We start from the raw sequence: 24,614 nt of genomic DNA, 5'->3' as shown, positions 1-24,614 counted from the left end.
AATATTGTCTCTTTGAGTCACAGGAAAAGGCACTACTTGAAACCTTTGCAGATTTGTTATTGCCTGCTTTCAAGTAAAGAATAACCGGTAATTAAGAACTATCTGAGAGTCCTTTAGCATAACAATGATAATAATAACAATAAAAACAACAATAATAATAATTTCAAACACCAGCTCACAGCCCATTGGTGATAGTTTAGCCTGAAAGAACAAAAGACAAAGCTGACCTCTGCAGAATAATAATAATAATAATAATAATAATAATAATAATAATAATAATAATAATAATAATAATAATAATAATAGTGATAATAATAATAATAATAATAATAATAATAATAATAATAATAATAATAATAATAATAATAATAATAATAATAATAAATATCTTAAAATATGAATCACTTGCAACTTGTGGGCTGTTCAGTGTTTTAATTTACCGTATCAGGAGCGAAGTCCCAATGGAGAAGGACCCTATCCGGTAATATTTCTGAATGGTTGCTATGGCAATTAATGCAATAAAATCTTTTGCTGAAGTGACAAAAACGGCTTTCGCGTTCACAACCTGTTGAAAAATAAAATAAAACAGAATTTAGGCATAGTAGTAGTAGTAGTAGTAGTAGTAGTAGTAGTAGTAGAGTGGTTGTACAGGGGTATACTCTGTAACAGCGCATCGCTGCTTCCACCAATTATTGGTAATTCCCTACTTCGGGTGGATGATACCTTTATTTCTTTATTACCCACATGGGGCTAAAAATAGAGGGGACAAATAAGGACAGACAAAGAGATTAAGTCGATTACATCGACCCCAGTGCGTAACTTGTACTTATGGACGAACTACAAACTCCTTCCCCTCACCCAAGAGAATTAGGAAAAGGAAAATAATCCTTTTTCTACCAACGTAGCTAGGGGATTCCTGTCGTTAATAAAGAAACATTTCCCAAGAGTTCATAAATATTACAAACTCGTCAACCCCATAATGTCAAAGTAAGCTACTCCTACTTAGACAACATCACATCTAACATCGCACGCACCAACAGACCTAAAAACTCACACAATCTCCAACCCGAACATGCAACTTCTGAAACCCTACCACCTGCCCTCTAGGAAGATGGCATTACTAGGCACTACACGGGCATGACATCTAATAACTTCAAGGGAAGATACTCCAAGCACTTGCATTCATTTAGGTCCAGGGACAGAGAGAACTCCACTTCCCTGTTATGCTTTCTCTGGCAACTTCATGACCTCCGAGCCGAAACACCTAGCATCAAGTGGACTATTATCGATAGGGCACCACCATATTCACCCGGCGCCCCTAACTGCATATCATCTACCAACCCGTCGTATCCATCACCAAGAAATATGAGGTAGGGTATTGCTGTCACCAGAGGTACACCCTTCTGGTAAATTTCAAGCTACTGGCCGCCGACAACCCGGATATATCACCTTAGTACCAGCCACTCCTAGCACCACCTGCACCAAGGTCACTGTTACAAATTAACCCCCATGAAAAGCACCGCAAATTACCAATCCCCAACACTTCTCCATGCCTGTCTACCCACATACTCTCACCCCTTCCTACTTCTCCCAACTACATGACCGATTTCTTGTCCACTACGCGGTCGAAAATCCTGTTCACCATGCGGTATTTTCCAACTAATTCTTGTCGCTGAAATACCGACATGAAACCGATATACCTTTCTCGACCAATTACAGGCTAAAGTCCAGTAATAAACATTGACTCTTTTTAATCGAACTCTCATTTAGACCCCAGTGGCCGAAGACTCGAAGACTGGCGATACGCTTGAAACTCAGAGTACCAAGGAGTCTGAATGAAACTGTTTTGATCCATACATGTAACTCTCAATAAATGTGTTGAGTGTCTTTCTTTCGTTTGTCTACTCACTCATATATATATATATATTATATATATATATATATATATATATATATATATATATATATATATATATATATATATAGGTACAATAAATTCAGGGTGAATACTTAACGACACTCACCACAGCATCAAAACTCTAACCCATCATCTCTAACCGCCGTGTATTCTTTTGTATCTCACTTTATCTTTATCTTTATCTCACTTTATCTTTATTTTCACTTTTTATTTTTTTACTTTTCATTTTTTTATTGTCATTTTTTAATTTTCGCTTTTTATTTTATTTTATTTTTTTAATTTTATTTTTTATTTTATTTTTAACTCTTTATTTTTGTACCTTTTACACTTTCACAATACTTTTCTAGAATTTATGACCCTATACGTGACGTCCTTTGTATCTTTATATACTTATTTTTTTACATCTTTACCTTTTATTATATTTTATATTTATTTTTATTATCCTTTATAATTATGTTTAAATTTATATATATTTTCTTTTTTCTGATCCCAACTTCATTAAAGTTTCATCCCCTTCCCCTCCTTTCCTCTTTCTCTCAACATCCAATTCCTTCCCTTATATGAAGTATTCATTCTATATCGAGTGAATAAACGGTATGGACGATTTGTTTTGGAGTCTAATAATACCATGTACGCCTATGAAGATTTACAAACATACTTTCCCAATGAAACTCGGTTTTTTCTCAAACCTTTTATAATGTGATACAAGTCTTTGGTGTAGCTATTGTACGCGGCTGAAGAAGGCTTTTGATCTATCTGTTATATCAATTATGCATTGATATAAGAATAAGTTGTCCAATAAAGCCCGAAACATATGTACCGCAAAATCCTTTGCGTCCAGTATTTCATTTACTTCATTTGATACATATATATATATATATATATATATATATATATATATATATATATAAGGGTGGCGAGCTGGCAGAATCGTTAGCACGCCGGGCGAAATGCTTAGCGGTATATTTCATCTGCCGTTACGTTCTGACTTCAAATTCCGCCGAGGTCCACTTTGCCTTTCATCCTTTCGGTGTCGATTAAATAAGTACCAGTTACGCACTGGGATCGATGTAACTCACTTAATCCCTTTGTTTGTCCATGTTTGTCCCCTCTATGTTTAGCCCCCTTGAGGACAATAAAGAAGTATATATAAAAGTATGTATGTATGTATGTATGTATGTATGTATGTATGTATGAAAGTATGTATGCATGTATGTGTGTATGCATGCGGGTAAAATATAAATAGGCGTTAGCTGTGTGGTTAAGAAGTACGAAGTACGCTCGCTCTCCAACTACTTGGTTTAGGTTCAGTCCTTCTGAAGTAATATCTAGTATAGCCAAAGATCCACCAGCGTATCGTGAACAGACTTGGTACAAAAGAAGCCTGTCACACACACACGCACACACATACACACAGATGTGTGTGTGTGTGTGTGAGTGTGTCTGTGTGTCTCCTTGATTTGACATCGAGCGATAGTTGTAAACGATCACCGTCATATAAGCGATGTCCTTCGTTTACAGTCTTCTGTCCAGCCATAGAAAAATATTGCCTTGCTTGAAACTGGCGAGGGGTGGCGGCAGGGAGAGCATGTCCCTCACCGACCACAGCTTTTTAATACATTGTTAAAAATATTTCAGAGAACTCTAAGATATAGACGTAGATGTATTACAAGAACCACTTGAATGTTTAGGGAGATACCAAATGAATCCATATCATAGCAAGAAAAGCAAATGAAGGCAATATTTTATGAGACCCTCATTCACCGAAACCACGGAGAAAGGGCCGTGGATATGAACTAAAATAAACTAATAATCACACCAATGACTGTTCCCCAACATAGTACCAATCTGTATTTGAAACAAACAAATACAAATAAAAGGTGAGACTAAAATACCTGTATATATAACATTCGTAAGATATATTACAAGCATGGAAACCAGATCTGATATTTTTCACAGAGAAAGTTCTGAAAAACACATGTGGTTAAAAAGACAGGTCTTTGCTCAGAAAGCCGGCGGATCGCCAGGCACTGTGTTTCGACTAGGTTTGATCTCCTCAGTAACGAATATCTTGGTCGTTCTGTGCTAAACCCTCCACCAAAAGACAAAAAAAAAAAAAAAAAAAGCTCGTTCCGATATTGAAATCGGTGAACAAAACATTTATTGATTTGTGCGAAAGCTAGCCAGGCTAAAATTAAATAAACATACGTACTTGAAACAGACTTAAATTAAAATACTGGTGTAGATAAAAATGCTATACTCGGGTCAGTATGGTCAACAAAAACCTTGAAAACGTTTCCCTCTGGCTAACGGCTGAAATCATCTACAAATGAATAAAAGTGTACTTACCATAAAAATCTCTATCACATCCGTAACAAAAGAATTTTTGTGTCATCACTGTAGAATCTCCTTCGTGAAGAAAAGCAATTCCCAGAGAAAGCTAAAGAAGGGAGAGAGAGAGAGAGTTAGTGGTAGTTAGTTAGATAGCTAGCTAGCTAGATAGATAGATAGATACATACATACATACACACATACATACATACATACATACATACATACATACATACATACATACATACATACATACATACATGTATAACAAAATTATGATGGTCGATGTGTAACAAAATTATGATGGTCGATCTATAACGACGAAGTCGCCAGTTATAACGTTGTCATAATGCATCGTAAATAATTATAATATTAGCCGTTACAGTGCATAAAAAATACACAACTTCATCGAGTTATTTGTGTGTACAGCTTGTCAGTAGATTTTGTGTCCATTCCATATGATAGTAGTTAGTTTCATCTCTTTGTCTACTAGAGAGAGAAAGAGTAAGAGCGTCAACGCTAACAGAAACGATAAGGGGTTTACCTTCGTGCGTTTATCAACATATTAGTAGATATGTTCTTGGTTTACTCCGAATTACCAAAGAAGTCGATTGATATTTTTGTTGTGTATTCATATTCTTGCTAAATAAGTTAGATCAAGCCGAAGCAATGAATTTCTCTTCTCTAATCAGCGGTAATCACATTCGATTAAAATGGCTTCTTGATGTGTTTTGTTTCTCTTTTTTTGCCTGGTATGATGATTACATTGTTTTACATCATTTTATCCCTCAGGAATAATATCAATGTTTTCTTCGAAACATATGTGGGAAGTATAAAGATTTGAATAACACCTGCATTTGACTCCATTTCTTAATATCTCTCTCTATACACACACACACACACACACACACACACACACATATATATATATATATATATACATATATATACATACATATATATATAGATATATATATATAGGCAATATTAAATCTCTGAACGAGATGTAAACAGTAACTGCACGACTATGTGAGGTATACTAGCTATCTCAATATGGCTAACCACTAAGGGTGAGTGTTACTGTAGCTTGTAGCCCCAGGAGAACATCGTCTCCAGCTGGCTTTAGGCACACTTTCTGTGCCTTATGGTATTTGCAAAGGGAGGTCATCCCTCCCTCGTCAACCTAAGTGATACGCACGGACTGCAGTTTCTAGGTATTGACCTGTTGTCGGCGTACGACAATCACCGGTTTTCGATGAAAGGAGTCCCAATGCAAATCCTTATATCGTTTTTCTAGTAACTTTTCGTCACTGATCTCGAAAAACTGTATGCAAGCAATAATATATCTCTGAACGAGGTGTAAACAGTAACTGCACGACAACGTGAGGTATACTAGCCATCTCAATATGGCTAACCACTAAGGGTGGGTGTTACTGTAGCTTGTAGCCCCAGGAGAAACGATATAAGGATTTGCATTGGGACTCCCTTCATCGAAAACCGGTGATTGTCGTACGCCGACGACAGGTCAATACCTAGAAACTGCAGTCCGTGCGTATCCCTTAGGTTGATGAGGGAGGGATGACCTCCCTTTGCAAATACCATAAGAGAACAGAAAGTGTGCCTAAAGCTAGCTGGAGACAATGTTCTCCTGGGGCTACAAGCTACAGTAATACCCACCCTTAGTGGTTAGCCATATTGAGATGGCTAGTATACCTCACATATATATATAATATATATATATATATATATATATATATATACACATATATATATATATACACACACGCACACACACATACACACACACACATCTATTATATAAAATTCGTTCTGTCTGTCTGTCTATCTGTGTGTCTTCTAGGATCTCGGGTATCCTCCATCCGATTGCGCTCAAATTTGAAATGTAGATACCGACGGTATCAGGGCGTGTATAAGTCTTGAAAAAAATTACAAAAATCGACTCCAGGTGAGAATGCGATTGATAAAGGCGTGGGAACGTGCATTTGTACGTGCATGTACATTAGTCGAAATCTGTCTTTTACTAATGTCTCAAATTTAGGTTAAATCAGTGTTTTCGCAAAGGGGAGGCCTATGGGACGGTCGGACAGGTTGTGTTGAGAAAATTTGGTTTAAATGTTTGACAACTCAGCACCGTCCATGGGACGGGGGGCGTTTTGCTCGTATATATATATGACAATACTTAATAAAAGAGAATTGAATGTAAATGCTTCTTCTGTCAGGAAAATATAAGGTTAGTTTTTTTGCGTTGAAGCTATCACATTACCGACACGACTAGTAATGGATCCAATAAATTACTCTACAATACTTTATAGATGGCAAATTGTTATAACTTACGTATGTTGAAGGGCATTCAAAATTATAGAAGTGTTTACAATCACTGTGTACTTTTATTCCACATTCTGCCAAAAAAAAAAAAAAAAAAAAGAATAGAATTATCTTACTGGCATTTTGGGGGCCGAAGAAAATGGGATGGTGCGACTTTACTATTCTCAAGATAATAAACGGGGTGTATAAATGGAAGCGTATACATAATTAAAAGGAAATCAAAATCGTAATTAAAGAGCTGTAAAGTACAGTTAAAAATATATTTTACGAATAGAACTCTGTCGGATAGAGTGCATAGGTACGTTTATTATATAATAAGTGATAGTTCAAAGTTTCGCGACGTACTGGGATATTCATAATTGTGGGGAAGAATATATTTTTGGCAGTTTATATGAGGGTGGATTGATTTTGGAAGCGTGTGTATGTATGTGTATGAATAGGGTGCTATGTGTCTTTGCAAATAAATTTTAAGGTGAGGATATTGTAATGAAAAGTTATCAGGGTGTGTGTAATTATGATGCGTGGTGACAGTTCTTAATTCTATTCATGATCAGGACGCCTTTTATATTGATTCGTATAGCAAGACTTAATCGACACTGTTAGAATAGGGGAGTGAGATTACGCGCCGCTCATTACCGTTCTACGAAAGCTTGGAACGGGTTTCAGTGCAGAATCTAAATAAACTCTTATGGGTGACATCTTGGGAACCGATCTATTAAACAACACTTCCTAAAGATTTTAAGAAATCAAAAACACTGAGGAAAAAATTACACACAAATATACAAATGAGAAATCAACAGCACAAATGACTAGTTATAAAGAAAATACTTTAACCTTTGCACTTGTAGGCAGGAGTAAGGAAAATATCTAGGTTAAAATGACATTTCTCACACTGTGTCCATAATTTTTTGTATGTTAATACAAATTTATGTCCTTGTATTTCATTACAAAAGTTATCTTTCTGAAACCAAAACGAAAAATAAAAATCAGAAAGCAGAAGAAAAATGAAAAGCAGAAAAAATATGATAGAAAACGTATAATAACAAAAATATATTTTAAAGGTAGTAGAAATGAGTTTATGTGTCGGCTCTTTGTCCATCGTATTAGCTGTATAAGTAATGTAATATTTTTACAACTAAAAATAGACAAAGATCAGCTAATAATATTGCTGGGAAGAGAATCTGAGCGGTGATCTCGGCAGGTAAAGGAATTCACTTTCACAATATACTAGTTCCAAATACTAGAAAATGTGAATAAGTCAGTCGATCTTTAACACTAATTCTTTGTTCTTTCAAATATTAGACTATTTTTAGGTCTTGGCATGTCTAGAGTAGTGTCCTCATCAGGATTTTACACATGCATACACACACACACACGCACGCACCTCCCCCCACACAGAATATACGAATTTTCCGACATCTTAACTTCCAGTCACGCCCTCGATTATCCGTTTTGCCTGATTAACAGAAGGTCCGAAATAATAATTCAAGTTAATTTCCAAGGAGACTACATCGCCATCATATTAACCAACCTTCACGTCACACTTTCGTTTATTCACTAGAAAATCTGCTACAAAGTTGGAAATATTCTTCCAACCCTTCACCTATGAAGGTGCAAATGTCTAGGAAAAAATCGAATGCCACGCCCTAACCTCCGGGTTCAGTCGTTTTATGAGGCCGATATTACAGCAGTGCTATAAGGTAACGTAATCGAAAAGGAAAATTACGCGGTCTATGTGAAGATAATTTTAAAAGACGTTATGCAATCTTCCAGTCTTCTTTTCGACACAGACAAAATAAAACCGCTAAGCTGGTTAGCCACGTGCGGGATCTGAAGACCACACACAATCAAGTGGGAAATTGTGGAAATACAACCCCTGTCGTATATAAATGAATGAAAGAGATGCAAGCTTATGCTTAGCTGAAAGATCACATATTCTTTTTAGATCCAAGAATTCCACCACATTACGTGATTCGAGATCCTAAATTTTCAGCAAATGGAAGCACGGGTACAAAATTCTTTTGTCGAACTGGAGGATACACCCTCCAGGTTGAATAACTGTCTTGCAGCCGTTGGATAGCTCTCCTCACAGATCAAGTCTATGGACAAAGAGGATGCAACTTTTGGCTTCTTTCTTTTCCCGTTATTATGCATCCTTTCTCTTCTCGTTCTGCTTTCTTCATCAACTTTCTCGTTCATTGTTTTTCTCGTGTTTTGTTATGCACAAACATCCTGGTTTTTAAATAGAACTAACCATGTACAGTGAGCTGTATATATATATATATATATATATATGTGTGTGTGTGTGTGTGTGTTGTGTGTGTGTGTGTGTGTGTGTATGCACGTATGTATGTATACATATATGCATGTATGTATGTATATACACACGCACACACACACACACACACACACACACACACACACACGTGCGTGCACAAATTTCTTAGTAGAGTATAGATTTGTACACTAATGATAATACTAATAGAATTAAAAATTAGCCTCAAGTAATGAAGCTATCATTACTTGTAGCTCAACCCCCTATGATTTCTGAAGACGTTATGATAAAGACGAGTGGATAAAGAAAGATGTGAGGCGAGAAAAGTAAGAGTTAAAAGAAGAATGGTCGCTAATAAAATATTAGTAATATTATTATATTACCTGCACAGTTTTGCAAGTAAGCTTCATATTCCCAATACAATGTGGGTGGCAGATAAAGTTGCAAACTGAAACGACATTTAAGATTAAAACTCATATAAGAGAAGCACATAATAATAATAATAATAATAATAATAATAATAATAATAATAATAATAATAATAATAATAACAATAATAATAAATGCCCTGATGCAGTACCAAGCACTGACTCTCGTAACCTTTGATCTTAACTGATTGGAAGTGCTATCATATATGTTTTGTTTTGGTATAAAAAATGAGCAACAGCAAATATTCTGCTCAATACCACAGATTTGACCTTAACCAGTTGAGCATGTCCCTTAGTGACTGATGATATGTTCATCTCTGATCATGATCAGAAGTAGTGGGGGAGCATCATAGCCATGTGTTGAGAGGAATTCTTAGGAGTTTGAATAATTCACCTCTGGTATTTCGTTCACCATCTTTAAACAACCTTTATTCAGGAGCCTTTTGAACGGGATGAGATACTCAGCCCGATGAAAATTCTAACTGGGTCTCACCTGCAAGATCATGCGCTGTGTCTGGAGTACCCTTATCAGATGGTAGTCTTGATGGGTATATTGGGCTTCGTATATTTTACTCCAGTGTCACTTTGATGGCAAGCATTTCTCTCACTCAATAAACAACTATGACGATTTGAAGTGGGAAATACGAAGGTCGTGATCAACGAGGAGAGTAGATGTAATAACAATTGTAATTGGCTCACTTGGAAGTATCAGCACTCAACTTCCAGCATGGATTTAGTATCCATTTGTTGTAATGCCTTTGTTATCAATTACTTCCTCGATCAATTCAATGTTGCTCTTTCGAATAACAGTGAAGTTGATGAAGGAAGTGTGTCTCCGAGAGTGTGACTATTGGTCATTTTATTCCTTGGGTATTTCTTTTTGTTTTCGTGTTTTTGTGGTTGTGGATGTGTTTGTAAAAATGGGTGAAGATAATGTTGGTGTTGCTTTGTTTTTAAATTTGTGTTGTGACGGATTTCGTTCTTTACTGTCATATCTTAGGGTCTTCAATTTGGGCCGGTCTCTGGTTCATATTCAGTTTTTCTCTTATCTCCGACGATATCAATCAGGACTTTGCTTTAGCGAGGCCTGAATAGGAGGAAGGAGGAAGATGCGAGGTAATAGTTTTCTCACCACCTCGAGGAGTTGGTAGTAACGGTGGAGAGTTTCGTGCTTTCTCCACCGCGTGGCAAAAGGCTTTGAGGTGGTTCGAATTCCCGCACACAAATCTCACTCCTCTGGAACTTCACCATTCAAACTGACAGAAAGATAGATGCAAACAGGCCAGACATCATATTGAAAGACTTCAGACAAAGAACATGCCTCCTCATTGATATGACTGTCCCAATCGATATAAACGTATCTGTCAAGACCTACCAAAAACTGAGCAAATATAAAGATCTTGAAATAGAAATCAGCAAAATGTGGAACCTGAAGACTAAAACAATACCTGTTGTCATAGGTGCCCTGGGAATGATAGCAAAAAGGGGCTGATTGCTACCTAACTCAGATACCAGGAAACCCCAAAATGGCAGAAATTCAAAAGATAGTGCTCATGGGAACTGCTCATATCCTACGCAAAATACTCTATATAATCTCAAAGTTTAAAACAAACTTTGTTTTTTTAAAAATTTATTTATTAGACATTCACTAGTACAACACCAAAAAAACACCCAAATATATGGCACACTAGGCATAACAACAACGTGAACTTCCGACCTGTTGTCTCTTGAGGTCTCTGGGTGAGACTTGGAGCCAACTTGTACAAACATAAAGCAAAAGTCAAACATAGAATAATAATAATAAAAATATAAAAAATAATAGTAATAATAATAATGATAATAATAATAATAATGATAATAATAATATAATAATATAATAATAATAATAATAATAATAATAATAATAATAATAAGAAGAAGAAGAAGAAGAAGAGAAGAAGAAGAAGAAAGAAGAAGAAGAGAAGAAGAGAAGAAGAAGAAGAAGAAGAAGAAGAAGAAGAAGAAGAAGAAGAAGAAGAAGAAGAAGAAGAAGATTAATGGGTTTTTTTTTATAGAGAAAGCGATGACATCGAGTAAAGTAGAAATGAAATGAAGAAATGAGACTTTAGGGGATGTAAAACAAGTACACAACTGATGTTAAACGGACAAAAAAAATCAACGCTAGTAAAATGGCGACAGAAGAAAAGGAAAATGTAGAAACAAAGCTAAAAATTTTAGATGACATGAACATCTTGTACTTGATCAATACCTGAAGATAGTGAACAGAGTGAAAGTAGACTAGAACAATTATGAATTCTATGATTTGTGGAGAATGATGGACAAGTATGATAGTTGTATCTTCGTAAGGAACATTAGAGACATGTGTGAAATAAACCTAAATAAGACATGACACTATTTAACTCTACTCCTAGAAATAAGACATTACAAAATATAAAAAGAGGCTTGCCTTTGCAAACGTAACACAAATGGTAGTATCTTCCGACGTAACCTGCGCAACACCAGCATCTTCTTGTGTGAAACTGCTTCTTAACCAAAACCAGTTTATGACCTTCATAGTAGATTTGCTTAACAAGCTTTTCTTTTCTATCAACATCTGGAAATCCCTGAAAATTATTATTATTATTATTATTATTATTATTATTATTATTATTATTATTATTATTGTTGTTATTGTTGTTGTTGCTGTTATTGTTGTTGCCGTTGTCATCGCTGTCATTATTATTGAGTGAGAGAGCTGAGCATATCATCAAAGTGATACAGGGGTAAAATATTCGAAACCCAGAATACCCACCATGACTAACCGTCTGATAAGGGTACACCAGGCACATGCATCACAACCATATGCGCTCGACATGGTAATTTCATATTAAAATTAACAGCGCATGACCTTGCAGGTGGGGCTCAGTTAGATTTTTTCAGTCCGAGTAGCCCATCCTGCCAAAAAGGTCTCTGAATAAGGGCTATCTAAAGATGTTGAACGAAACGCCCATGTTTCCAGAGGTGAATTATCCAAACCCTAAAGAGTTCCTCTCAACACATGGCTAGGATGCTCCCCCACTACTTCTGCTCGTGATCAGAGATGCACATATCGTCAACCACTAAGGGAGACATGCTCAATTGGTTATATCAAGACAAAAAAGGTACATGATAGCACTTACAATAATTTAAGATAAGAAGCCATGTGAGCTACTGCCAGGTACTGCATCAGGGAATATATTATTATTATTATTATTATTATTATTATTATTATTATTATTATTATTATTATTATTAGTATTACTATTACTATTACTATTACTATTACTACTACTACTACTACTACTACTACTACTACTAACTACTATGAAATGAAAGATGATATTTCGGAATTTTGCAGGAAACTAAGACTTACCGGGGAATTTCATGGCAAACAAATAGACGAGGATTCAATAGCTAGAAACAAGAGCAATTACACCCCCACCAAGGGAAAGAATAAAGCCTTAGACCGCTATTGTGACTACATAACTAATTTCCCGTTTCAATTCACCAAGAAACAAAAACACAGCCCTAACTTTAACAAAAGAGAATGGAATGTGCTCATCAAACTAAGAGAAGACAAAGCAATAACAATTAAGGAGGCAGATAAGGGCAACGCGATAGTAGTAATGAATACAAACGATTATAAAAATTTAGTACTATCCCTATTAAGAGATGAAACGTATTATGAAAGGGCCCAACAGTATAATCAGCAAAAAATAATGTATAACCTTAGGACACTAATCAACACATACCGAGAAGGACTCACGGACAAGGAGTATGAATACATCACTAACTTCAAGTGCAAATCGAGTTTGTTCTATGGTATCCCTAAAGTACACAAAAGCCAAATAATTAGAGAAACATGCAAAATATCTACCGATATACTCATCAAAATCCCTTCGCCAAATGATCTTAAACTTAGCAGGGCCAGCATGTGAGACTCACCGCCTCAGCAATTTCTTAGACACACTTCTTAAACCTTTCCTAAAACACATCAAAAGCTACGTAAGAGACGATATAGACATGCTCAACCACCTCCCTAAAACAGTCAATGAGAAAACCCTTCTAGTATCATTCGACGTAGTTAACCTTTATTCTAACATCCCTCACAACCTAGGAATAGAAGCGATCACCTTCTGGCTGAATAACTACTCCTTTGAACTCCCAACTCGCATAAACAAAGACCTTATAATAGAAGGACTTAGATTTATTTTAGAAAACAATTACTTTATTTTTGACAATAATTTCTACAGACAAAGATCGGGAACAGCGATGGGCACGCGTACTGCACCTTCTTTTGCCAACCTAGTGATGGGATACCTCCAGAAAATACTCTACCAGATAACACTCGAGAAATATGGAAACACCTTCTCCACCTATATCCAGAACAACTGGAAAAGATACCTCGACGACTGTTTCATCATCTGGGATAAAAGTATAGAGAAACTTGAGGAATTTAAAATACTATTAAATGGAATAAATGATAATATACAATTCCCGATGGATCATAACGAAGAAGAATTACCATTTTTAGACATCCTCATTAAGAAAACCGGCAACAAAATAGAGACAAATATCTACTATAAACCGACAGACTCCAAACAGTACCTACCCTTTGATTCATGCCACCCACGACACACTAGAATAAATGTCCCTTTTTGTTTAGCTAGAAGGATTTGCACCATAATATCAGACACAAACACCCGACACACACGTCTCCAGGAACTTAAAACCACACTCACAAATAGAAACTATCCACAGCCCCTAATAGACAGTGCAATCCAAAGGGCACTTAAATTAAGTATAGAAGACCTGAGACAAACAAAACCAAAAAAGAAAGAACAATTAAAAACCCTTCCCTACATCTCTACACACAACCCACTCAATAATGAGGCCTTCAGCACCATACTACAAAGCACAGCCCTGCTAAAGGGAGACCCAAAGATGAACCGGATCCTCGAAACACACACCATCATTAAAAGTAAACGGCAACCAAAATCCTTGAAATGGATTTTAACCCAAGCTAAACTGCACTCAACATCAACCACAAAACCAGCAGTTAGAAAATGTGGAAGGCCCAACTGCGGAATCTGTGTCATCTTGGTAGAAGGTTCAGAATTTATACTAGAACAAGGCCATCAGTTCACCATTAGAGCAAACTTCACCTGTGCATCAGAAAACTTAATTTACGTCTTAACATGCGCAGGCTGCAATAGGCAGTATATAGGCCATACAAAAAATAGCTTACGTAACAGGATGGCGGTGCATAAATCACAAATTAGAAACCCTGAATACCGGAAAATACCGGTCAGCGGACACATAGATAGATGTGCTGCAAATGTAAATCCGAAATTTACAACTTACCCACTTTACAAATTCAGCGACAGCGTAACCTTCACGCAACGCCAAAATAAAGAACTTTATTTCATCAAAAAATTTAGACCAAGTTTGAACACACTGGGCCAGGAATATTAAAACAAAACATTGGTCTTCCGAAAAAGAAAAACGAAATTCTACCACAACCACTACGACTGCCCCTACTCGCACTACTACTACAACCACCGTGGTCACTGTTGCTACGGCCACAGTGAGAGAATTATGATAATGGAGGTGGGGCGAATTACAATTTCTCAGATCCTTAAACAGCCACTCACGCTGGCAGTGATATGTCTTAGGGAAGGAAAAATTTATAAAAAGATTTCTTTCTCTGCGAGCAGATCTAATTCTGATTCGTCAAAAAATTGATGACGTTTTACCTCAGTGGTCAAGCTATTGTCACCCTGCTTGGTCGGTTTCCTCACACGATACAGCTATGGGTCAGACCCGATTCTGATTCGTCAAAACATTGATGACGTTTTTCTTCCGTGGTCAAACTACTCGTTCTGCTGGGCTAGCCACCTAACAGGATAGAGTCATGGGTCAGATCTAATTTCGATTCGTCAAAAAATTGATGACGTTTTTCTTCCGTGGTCAAACTTGTCGTTCCGCTTGGTTGGTTTCCTAACAGGATACAGTTAGGAGTCTTTTCACTATATTCGTTGAGGCTGGGTTTTGATTGGTTTGGAACTATATGACGTCAGTGAACAGTGCCAGAGACCAGCTGATATAAATCCAACAATCACAAAATTTACCAAAATTATGCCAGCAGACGCCGACCAAAAATCATTACTGTTGCTCCCATTGGAACACAAGGTAAAATCTATAATGAACTCCTCGCCTTTTCAAGAACATGAATTTTTTATATTTGACTCTATTGAATGTATGTCACAATTATGAACTGTTACATCATACTCTTTAAACATATAGCATGGACTCTCTTTATTATATAAAAATTTTTTTTTTGATAAGGTTCGTTATTTCAAGAACTGAAACATGTTAAATTAAAATTTATCTAATATAGCGGCATTTTCAAACTTCATTTTTTACAAATATATATATATATATATATATATATATATATATATATATATTATATATATATATATACATACGCACGCACACATATCTATCTAACTATCTATCTGTCTGTCTGCCTGTCTATCTGTCTGTCTGTCTGTCTATCTATCTATCTATCTATCTATCTATCTATCTATCTATCTATCTATCTACTATCTATCTATCTACACATACACACACACACGCACACACACACACACATATAAGCAAAAATTTAGATTCAGATGAATTAGGTACTCTTGTTGAGGCACCAGAATTTAGTACGGTATTATACATACAGTTTCAAAATAAGGTGATTAAAATCAAAAAAGCAGCTGGATATCCAGAGTAATGCCGTACGATCGTGTCAAGCGACTCCATTTAATTGAACAATGCAACCATTACATCAATTTAAATCCAGAGAAATCCTCAGCTGCATAAATACATAGAATTAAATTAAATTAAACAGATGGATACATTATTATAATTTTACCTAAAACCTCCAAGAAGGTAAGGAGATAGACAAAGAACATGCTGTCTTCACTTCAGCTTAGAAGCTTCTTGGAAGTTTTAGGTAAAATTAAACTAAAGTGTCCATCTGTTTTAATTTAATTTACTTCTATATATTTATGCAGCTGAGGTTTGCTCTGCCTTTAAATTGATGTAATGGTTGCATTGTTCAATTAAATGGAGTCGCTTGAAACGATCGTACTGCATTACCTCTGGATATCCTGTTGCTTATTTTGATTACACACACACACACACACACATATATATATATATATAATTTTTAGAAAAACATAAATCCGGAGAAGCACACTCTGAGATGTAGAGCAGTCTATATTTTTTCCTGGTGAAGGCCGGTTTATGGATTACCCTGGGTTTTCCGTCTATAAAGGGTTTAACTTTTACAGGAAAAAGAGCTGAAACTGGAAAACATAAACATATATGCTCTGGCTACTACTGTAAAACAGTACATGAATGACATTCAAAAAGTAAACAAAACCGAAACAACGAAGAAAGTACCATCATGGGTTTTGAAGACAGAGAAAAAGATAACTGGTTTACGGAAGACCATCAGTCATATAATGATGCTTATTGTGTGCAAACAAGCAGATCACTATAAGTTACACCAACAGAAAGTAAAGAAGGAGATAGAAATGATGTTGGGAGATAGCAAAAGAGGACACTCACTTGCAAACTGATTAGTCTTCAAGCAGGAGCTAAAAGCTGTCAGTAAAACACTCCGACATTAGAAGAGAATAACCGAGAGAAGAACAATAAATAAAAATTTAACCGGAACCAGGCAGCAGTATACAGAAACATGATAGGTGGAGCAGTGAACATCACAGAAGCTCTTTCACGAGAGGACATAGACTCCTTCTGGAGCAAAATTTGGAGTGAAGAGAAAGAGTTTAACTAAGATGCTCTGTGGCTGGAGGAAATCCGAAGTTATTGCTCCCCGTTACACCCAAGATATACAACATTGATGATGAAACTCTTGCAACTGCGATCGAGAAACTCCAGGATGGAAAAGTACCTGGAAGAGGCTTGATTGTTGGATATTTGTACAAGAGGCTAACCTTCAATCGACCATATCTAATCAATCTGTACCAGCAAGCTATCATTGGTAACAGTAGCATACCGAACTGGTTAGCTCTGGCAGAGACAAAATTGATCCCCAAATGCACATGGCAAAAACAAAAACAAACAAACTACTGGCCAGTTGCATGCCAGAACTTAATGTGTAAGATATATATTGCATGTTTAAACCTTTTCCTCCAAGCCCATTGTGAAACAAATAACATTATCACAGTAGAACAAGCAGCTGGGAAGAAGGGAGTCTGGGGATGTGCTGAGCAATTGTTAATCAGCAAAACCGTGAGGTACGAGAGCATACAATGAACCTAGTTTCAATGTGGCTAGACTACAAGAAAGCCCATGACTCTGTTCCCCACTCATGAATGCTAGAAGCCCCTCAGCTTGCTAAAGGTCTAGTGAGTATAGTCAAAGCCACAGCTGACCTGACATCATCGTGGGCCACCATCTTGAAATAAAGCACAAAGAGTAACTGTATTATTACTGATATAATGTAGTATCGCAAAGGCATATTCCAAGGGGACAGCCTCTCTGTGATGCTGTTTATACTTTCAGTAAACCCCTTGTCATTCATGTTAAGGAAGTCTGAACGATATTTCACTGGTCCACAAGGAAACAGAAATACTAAAATTACACATTGTTTCTTTGTGGATCATTTGAAGCTGCAAGTAAAGAATATGCATGAGATGAAAAAAAAAGCCTTGACCTATTTACGAGATTCTCAAAGGATGTAGGGTTGGAGTTTGATCAGGGTAAATGTTATGTGGTTGTGAAAAGGTGGAAAACTATAAACCAGACTAGCAACATCACCATTAATTATTCGAGTGTTTCCGCTATATCTGACGAGGAATGTTATAGGTATCTAGGAATGGATGAAAACATATCTTGCAATGATACCTGTAACAAAACGCGTGTTACTAAAGAATATTACAGCCGAATAAAGAAAAATTGATCTTCAGAACTCTCTGCATCCAATAAAACAGTGGCCCACAATGTATTTGTAGTGCCAATACTCATACCAATATTCGGGCTGCTTGATTGAACGCTTGATGAGATCCAAGACATTGATGTGAAAACCCCAAAAATACTAACAAGCACACATAATTTTTACATAAGCAGTGACGTAGACCATCTCTACCTTAAGCGAAAACAAGGCGACAGAGGCTTAACATCGATCCAAAATGCTTTTGAATGTCGGATCACAACCCTTCGGCAACATCTTTTAACCACCAAGTGTCGAAGTGCATCTCTTGACTAAGTTTGCATACATGAAGCTGATAACATCATAAGATTTTGAATGCAGTCCCCTGAGCAACATTCCTTGCCTGATAACCTAGAGTACATGCTTAAAGAAGTCGTACGACTCAGCTGCATCGTATCATCCATTCAAAAGCATTTTGGATCGATGTTAAGCCTCTGTCGCCTTGTTTTCGCTTAAGGTAGAGATGGTCTACGTCACTGCTTATGTAAAAATTATGTGTGCTTGTTAGTATTTTTGGGGTTTTCACATCAATGTCTTGGATCTCATCAAGCGTTCAATCAAGCAGCCCGAATATTGGTATGAGTATTGGCACTACAAATACATTGTGGGCCACTGTTTTATTGGATGCAGAGAGTTCTGAAGATCAATTTTTCTCAGTAGACTATACATGGACAGGTTAGTAGAAAGTTCCGTGATGAAAATAACATCGATCATCAAAGCGGTCTATCATGGAGCAATAGCCGGATTACTACCTCCCACTTTGAAGGGTATGCGTTTGTAATCCAGGAACAGGAAATATCAACCAAATACCTGATGCACAAAAGGGATAGAGATGCAGGAAAAGCAGTAAAATGTAACAATTGATGCAGAGTTTTTGAAGTTAACACCGAAGATATCACCCACATCATAAGTAGTTGTCCGAAAATGTCATCACGGTAAGAAGCATAATGAAATCTGTCGGAAGGATTATCTGGAGAACAAAGAAATAGGAGCCCACGGCATGGTAGAAGACAAAGCCACTCATAATAAAAAGGAATACCCAGTAAAAACCGCAGTAAAATGTAAGCACAAGAAACCTGATATAACAATTCGAGATAGAGGCGAGACACTGTATAATTGTGGAAATTAGCTGCCCAGCGGATGTTAACATAAAGCTGATGCTCGGTGTAAAGGAGAATACCTACGCTGAACTACTGAGAAATCTGCAATTATTCTGTCCAGATTTCAAGTTCAGGTTTATACCTATAATTATTGGGGCCCTGGAATATGTAACACGCTGCCTAAATACCAATCTTAAGAAGTTAGGCTTCTCAAAACCAGAATGGAGAAACTAATTTGAAGACTACAAATCCAATCCATCACTGGAACTATAAAAATCTGTAAAACTTACCAGAAGTTTATCATTTAAATACATATGAGCATGTCTAGATATGCAACAATATGCGTGGGAATACATACATAAAACAAAACATACAAATCTACACATATACATACATACAAACATACTTACATACATACATACATACAAAAATACCATATTGTTGATGTTGAAATTCTAATGAAGGAGCCTTGGATCTAGGTTAGAAACCAACTCTTTCTCTATTGGTAAGAAATCTTGAAATAAAACTGAACAAGGACGTACGTACCTATCTACCTACCTACCTACCTACCTACCTACCTACCTACCTACCTACCTACCTACCTACCTACCTACATGCATACATACATACATACATACATACATACATACATACATACATACATACATACATGCATACATACATACATATATACATACATACATAATACATACATACATACATACATACATACATACATACATACATACATACATACATGGTGGCTGCCCCCTCGTTATCGAGTATGGCCATTGCAAGAAGCTTAATCAATGTTGTTATCGTGAAATGCTTGTGCAAGAAGATTTTTTTTTAAAGTGAGGAAAGGCTGTGCACTGAGTCAATCCCACTCACTAAGCCATAATCCGAAAAGAAGAACAAGCAACATCATCGGTAACCACTGAGCCGCAGGTTTTATGTCGGAGTTATCCCAGTTACCTGAGTTACCTTCTCCTAGAAGGATGCCCTAACAAAGGCTAGGAGTCCTTCACTCCCAATGGTTTAACCGCGCGATCGGGTATTCAGTCCAATTATTTCTATGTCCCCGCGCATGATACAGCCTTAAGACAATTATTGGATGGCCGTTGACTCTCAAGAGTTCCTCCGCCCTTTGACGGGTTTTGTTTTTCATCCCGCAGGGTGTCCAATAAACACCCTCCTCACTAAGCAAGCTTGGTGGGGTTGCCGGTTTAGTCGCCGACGACCGACCATACAACAGGTTGTACTGGGTTACATGTTACCAGTAGCGCCCGAAAGTGACCTGACATACATACATACATACATACATACATACATACATACACACATACATACATACATACATACATACATAAATGCATATAAATAATATACATACATTCATGTATGTTTTTACTTTTACTTGTAAGTAAAGAGAAGAGGAGTCTCAGACGCAACTATCTTTATGCTGGTTAGTACATCTCAATACCTTGTCAATATTCTTTTCATATTCCGTAAAGTGAGTGTTGTTGGATTGAGGTAAGCTCCCGGTGAGTCGGGTTTCAACACAGGTTCAATTTTAGTAAGATAACCTGAAGGGTAGCCATAGCTATTGTTCTTTAGTTCAAAGTTTTATCTATGCAGACCTATGGTCAAATGCGTTCCAGTCATGACCATAGCACAACTATTACGATATTATTATTTGCAGAACTTATAGTTCAATGTGACTTGCCTGATTTGAAAGCAAGAGAAAGAGGTGGAGGGAGATGGTTGTTATTTATAGCAGGTTGAGCAGCTACACATAAGATCCTTTTAGCTTGCTCCTTCGCAGATTCGATCAGAGCTGAAAATTAAAACTGGGCAACAAATCTATTTTGCGGATTTAGCCAAATCACCGGGGGGTTGTCCTTATTCTGTAACGACCGTGCAGAAATTGACAGCACATTGTAAGTACTCAGCTATGAAAAAGATCCAGGATATGAAATAGCGAACCAATGAGATTTTTCCAAATGTAAATCTATGACATTTGTGCACGGCAGCGATGTTCAAATAATACAGCAGAAACAACTCTCGTTTCATCAAGAATTTACTACCACAAATGTAGACGTACACAACATCTTACTCTGACATACAATAAACATAATAGTGAAATAAAAATGTGGTTAAATATCATTGTGAAAAAACAGTTAAACAAATATTAATAAAAGAATCAGTAAAATATCTTACCTTCATGCAGAAACTTTTGAAACGAGGTGCACACCACTTATGTACTGTCGCATTGCATTCTAGCAAGGAAAATAATCCAAATAAAAAGAAATGGTTAGAAAAAGCTTTCATTAGATAATTATGAAATTCATAATGATCGTGCTCGCGCGAGTATGTGAGAACAATATTTTAACAATTTTAAGAAGATATATATATATAGATTCACACAGGCCAAAAGAAAAAAATTCTCTGTGGTCACAAAATGTGGACCTGAACTAGGGGCTTTTTCGCGCACAGAATCCTAAAAATGACATCTGTTTATTACCATAACGTCAAAATTTTAAAAAACTGGATACATAGAATTTGTAAAAATCTTGATATTCTTAGACATTTTTACATCATTGTTCATGCCTAATTTCTCATGAATTAGAATTTGGACCATTTTCTTGAGTGCTGAATCTCAGAAAGGTCGCGAGCCAAATTTCAAAAATAGTCTGCCATCATATGCAAGCCTCATCTGTTTTGATACTTTTGTTCCTTTGATTTTATTTCCTCATGGAAATGTTTTTCCTGCTCGTCAGTTGTGTCACCAAAATTTTCAGGGAGATAGTGCAGCCTTATGCTCATATTTGCTCCCAATCTTTAAAAGTTCTCCAGTATATTGTCAACTATTTCGGCATGGTTGACTGCTTTCTTAAGGTCCAGAAAATCATTTACAAATATTACAAATGAATTCCATGCTGCTCTTTCAAGGCAGTTCCTATCTTTCATCAATTTTCTGATTTGTGACCCATCAAATACTCCATCTTTTACCTTTTTTATTGCTGAGGCTAGAAAATTTATTGCAGATACAGTGAAAGCATGGTCTACCTTTATTCAGAGCTTTAACAAATTGCTTCATAATACCAAGTTTGATATGGAGTCGAAGTAGGATCACGGTAGACAAATTTAAAGATTAGTTAATTTAGAGAAGTGTGGAGAGCTAGACAGAAAAGGTTACTTCTTAGACACGAGTATATATTAGTGAAATGTCGCCTGCATTTGGCTCTTATTGTTGTCACTATCTCATGATGCCGTCATCCACTCTGAACACATCACAATATAACTAGTTGTCTAGGGTGCAGTGCTATCTCAGAACGACTGCCATATTTTACAACTGGGGAGAGAGAGAGAGAGAGTAATTTCTTTTATTACTCTCCCATTTCGATCCCTAACTAGAGTAAGCTAAGTGGTTATAAACAACTGGGTATCTATAACACTCAGTTACAACACTGTTACTAAAGGTGGTGGCGGAAATGATAGCCATTCTCTAAACTGACATTTCCTTTGGATTATCCAATATCCGGCTTAACAGTGTGTTGTTTAATGGATTTTTACTATATATGTACAGAATATACAGAAAGATAGAGAGAGGTGGGGGAGGGGAGACACCTTTAGTTAAATTGCATATATTTGCCGCGCAAATAAGCGTGAATATTTCACGGAATTGCACTTATGCGCATGCGGTAAGTGATAGATGATATAAAAAATCACCATCCAATCACCACCACCACCTCTCTCCCCTCTCTCGGTGCCTTTCTTTAACCCCATTATCAGAACATCACTCCTCTGCAATAGTTATATTTTTAATTCTCTTCCTCTATATCATCACTACCTTTAAGTAATTTTTTTAACCATGTAATAAATATTACGTTCTCCCTACCTAAAGTCACGCTTCTCCGTCTTTTTCTCTCTGCCTCTTTTTTTTTCTCCTTTCTGTCTCACTCTTCGCCATGTCCTCTTTTTCTCTCTCATCTTTCTTTCTCTTCTCTTTCCCTTCAGCTAATCACGTGAAAGCGTTACAATTACATTCCCTCTACCTCACATTATGGACACTTCTTTCTCCCTTTTTTCTCTAACAATGTGAAAGCGTTACCGACGGGCTAATTAAAGGATGACAAGCTAAATTATTATAAGATTGGTTTCTTGCTTAGTGTAGATATATCAAGACTTAAAAGGAAAATAATGCATGCATAAGCAAATAGACAGTCAGACATACTTGTAAGCGGTTGTTATAATTGTTCGTGCAGACTTCAACCACTAAATCAGACACACAGCATTAATTTATAAATCCTTCATCTTTTCACATAAGGCTTTCATTTGAGATGATAAAAGATATTCAACAACTTACTTGTACACTGGGCAGAATAATTCATGTATCCGACGAGAAATTGGTCACATAAGCTGCACAGTCTGTTCCAACAAACTTTTTGTTTATAGAAGTGATGGGGCTCATTTGGCCATTCTCTTGCAATTGGCTTGAAAAGAAAAAAAAAGGTGTGAAATTACATGTGCATAAATAATAATTTCTACCATAGATACAAGGAAACCAAATTTTGGCACTGGAAAGAGTCAAATAACACAAGGACATGATCTCATCTGGATTTGAACAGAGAATATCAAGAGAATTAACGAAATATCGTGGCACTGGCAGGGGAACAAAGTCACATTTATAAAATAGTATGTTCGATTGAATCAGTTTCAGTACTTGAATGGAACTCATTTCCTTGACTCCGGAAGACCAAAAAGCGAAATCCATCACAGCATACGTTAAACCGAAAAAAAAAAGACAAAATTAAAAATCAAAACTGAACAATGATCATAAAACCCAATGACAATGTAAACCCAACAACCACTAGAATAAACAAACAATCACTGGCATAGATTTAACAATCTATAAACAGAATGGTGATTATATAAACACAACAATCGTTGATATGAACATAACAATGACGAAGTAAATAGAACTAATTGTTATAAACACAACAGTCACTGACATAGATTCAGCCACCATCTAAATACAACAATCATTCTAAACGTAGAATAATATCAGGCGAAGAATATTGATACTGGTGGGAAAAATTATTAGAAGAAAAATAACCATTTAACCCAATTCTTCATTCTGCCACGATTAGTTTGCTGTGGAATTAATAAACTTAAACAC

At 36.4% G+C, this 24,614-nt stretch overlaps 1 protein-coding gene across 4 annotated transcripts in view; it reads right to left on the bottom strand.

Annotated features, from left to right (window-relative positions):
• Nucleotides 1–24,614, bottom strand: part of LOC115213075 (differentially expressed in FDCP 8-like) — a 35,625-nt gene that overhangs the window by 10,085 nt on the left and 926 nt on the right. For 2 of the 4 annotated variants that reach the window (XM_036509593.1, XM_036509599.1), the window contains exons 2-9: nt 23,802–23,928; nt 21,653–21,711; nt 11,745–11,901; nt 9,254–9,318; nt 7,430–7,556; nt 6,605–6,669; nt 4,268–4,358; nt 441–565 (exon numbers count right to left, since the gene is read on the bottom strand). In XM_036509593.1, coding sequence (XP_036365486.1) covers nt 441–565; nt 4,268–4,358; nt 6,605–6,669; nt 7,430–7,556; nt 9,254–9,318; nt 11,745–11,901; nt 21,653–21,711; nt 23,802–23,928 — 816 coding nt within the window. Of the gene's footprint in view, nt 1–440; nt 566–4,267; nt 4,359–6,604; nt 6,670–7,429; nt 7,557–9,253; nt 9,319–11,744; nt 11,902–21,652; nt 21,712–23,801; nt 23,929–24,158; nt 24,213–24,614 lie in introns of those variants that run through there. The other 2 variants (XM_036509587.1, XM_036509604.1) reach the window with 2 other exon arrangements.

This window comes from Octopus sinensis, linkage group LG1, assembly GCF_006345805.1.
Source record: "Octopus sinensis linkage group LG1, ASM634580v1, whole genome shotgun sequence".
NCBI lineage: Eukaryota > Metazoa > Mollusca > Cephalopoda > Octopoda > Octopodidae > Octopus > Octopus sinensis.
This window is presented reverse-complemented; position numbering and strand designations above follow the sequence as displayed.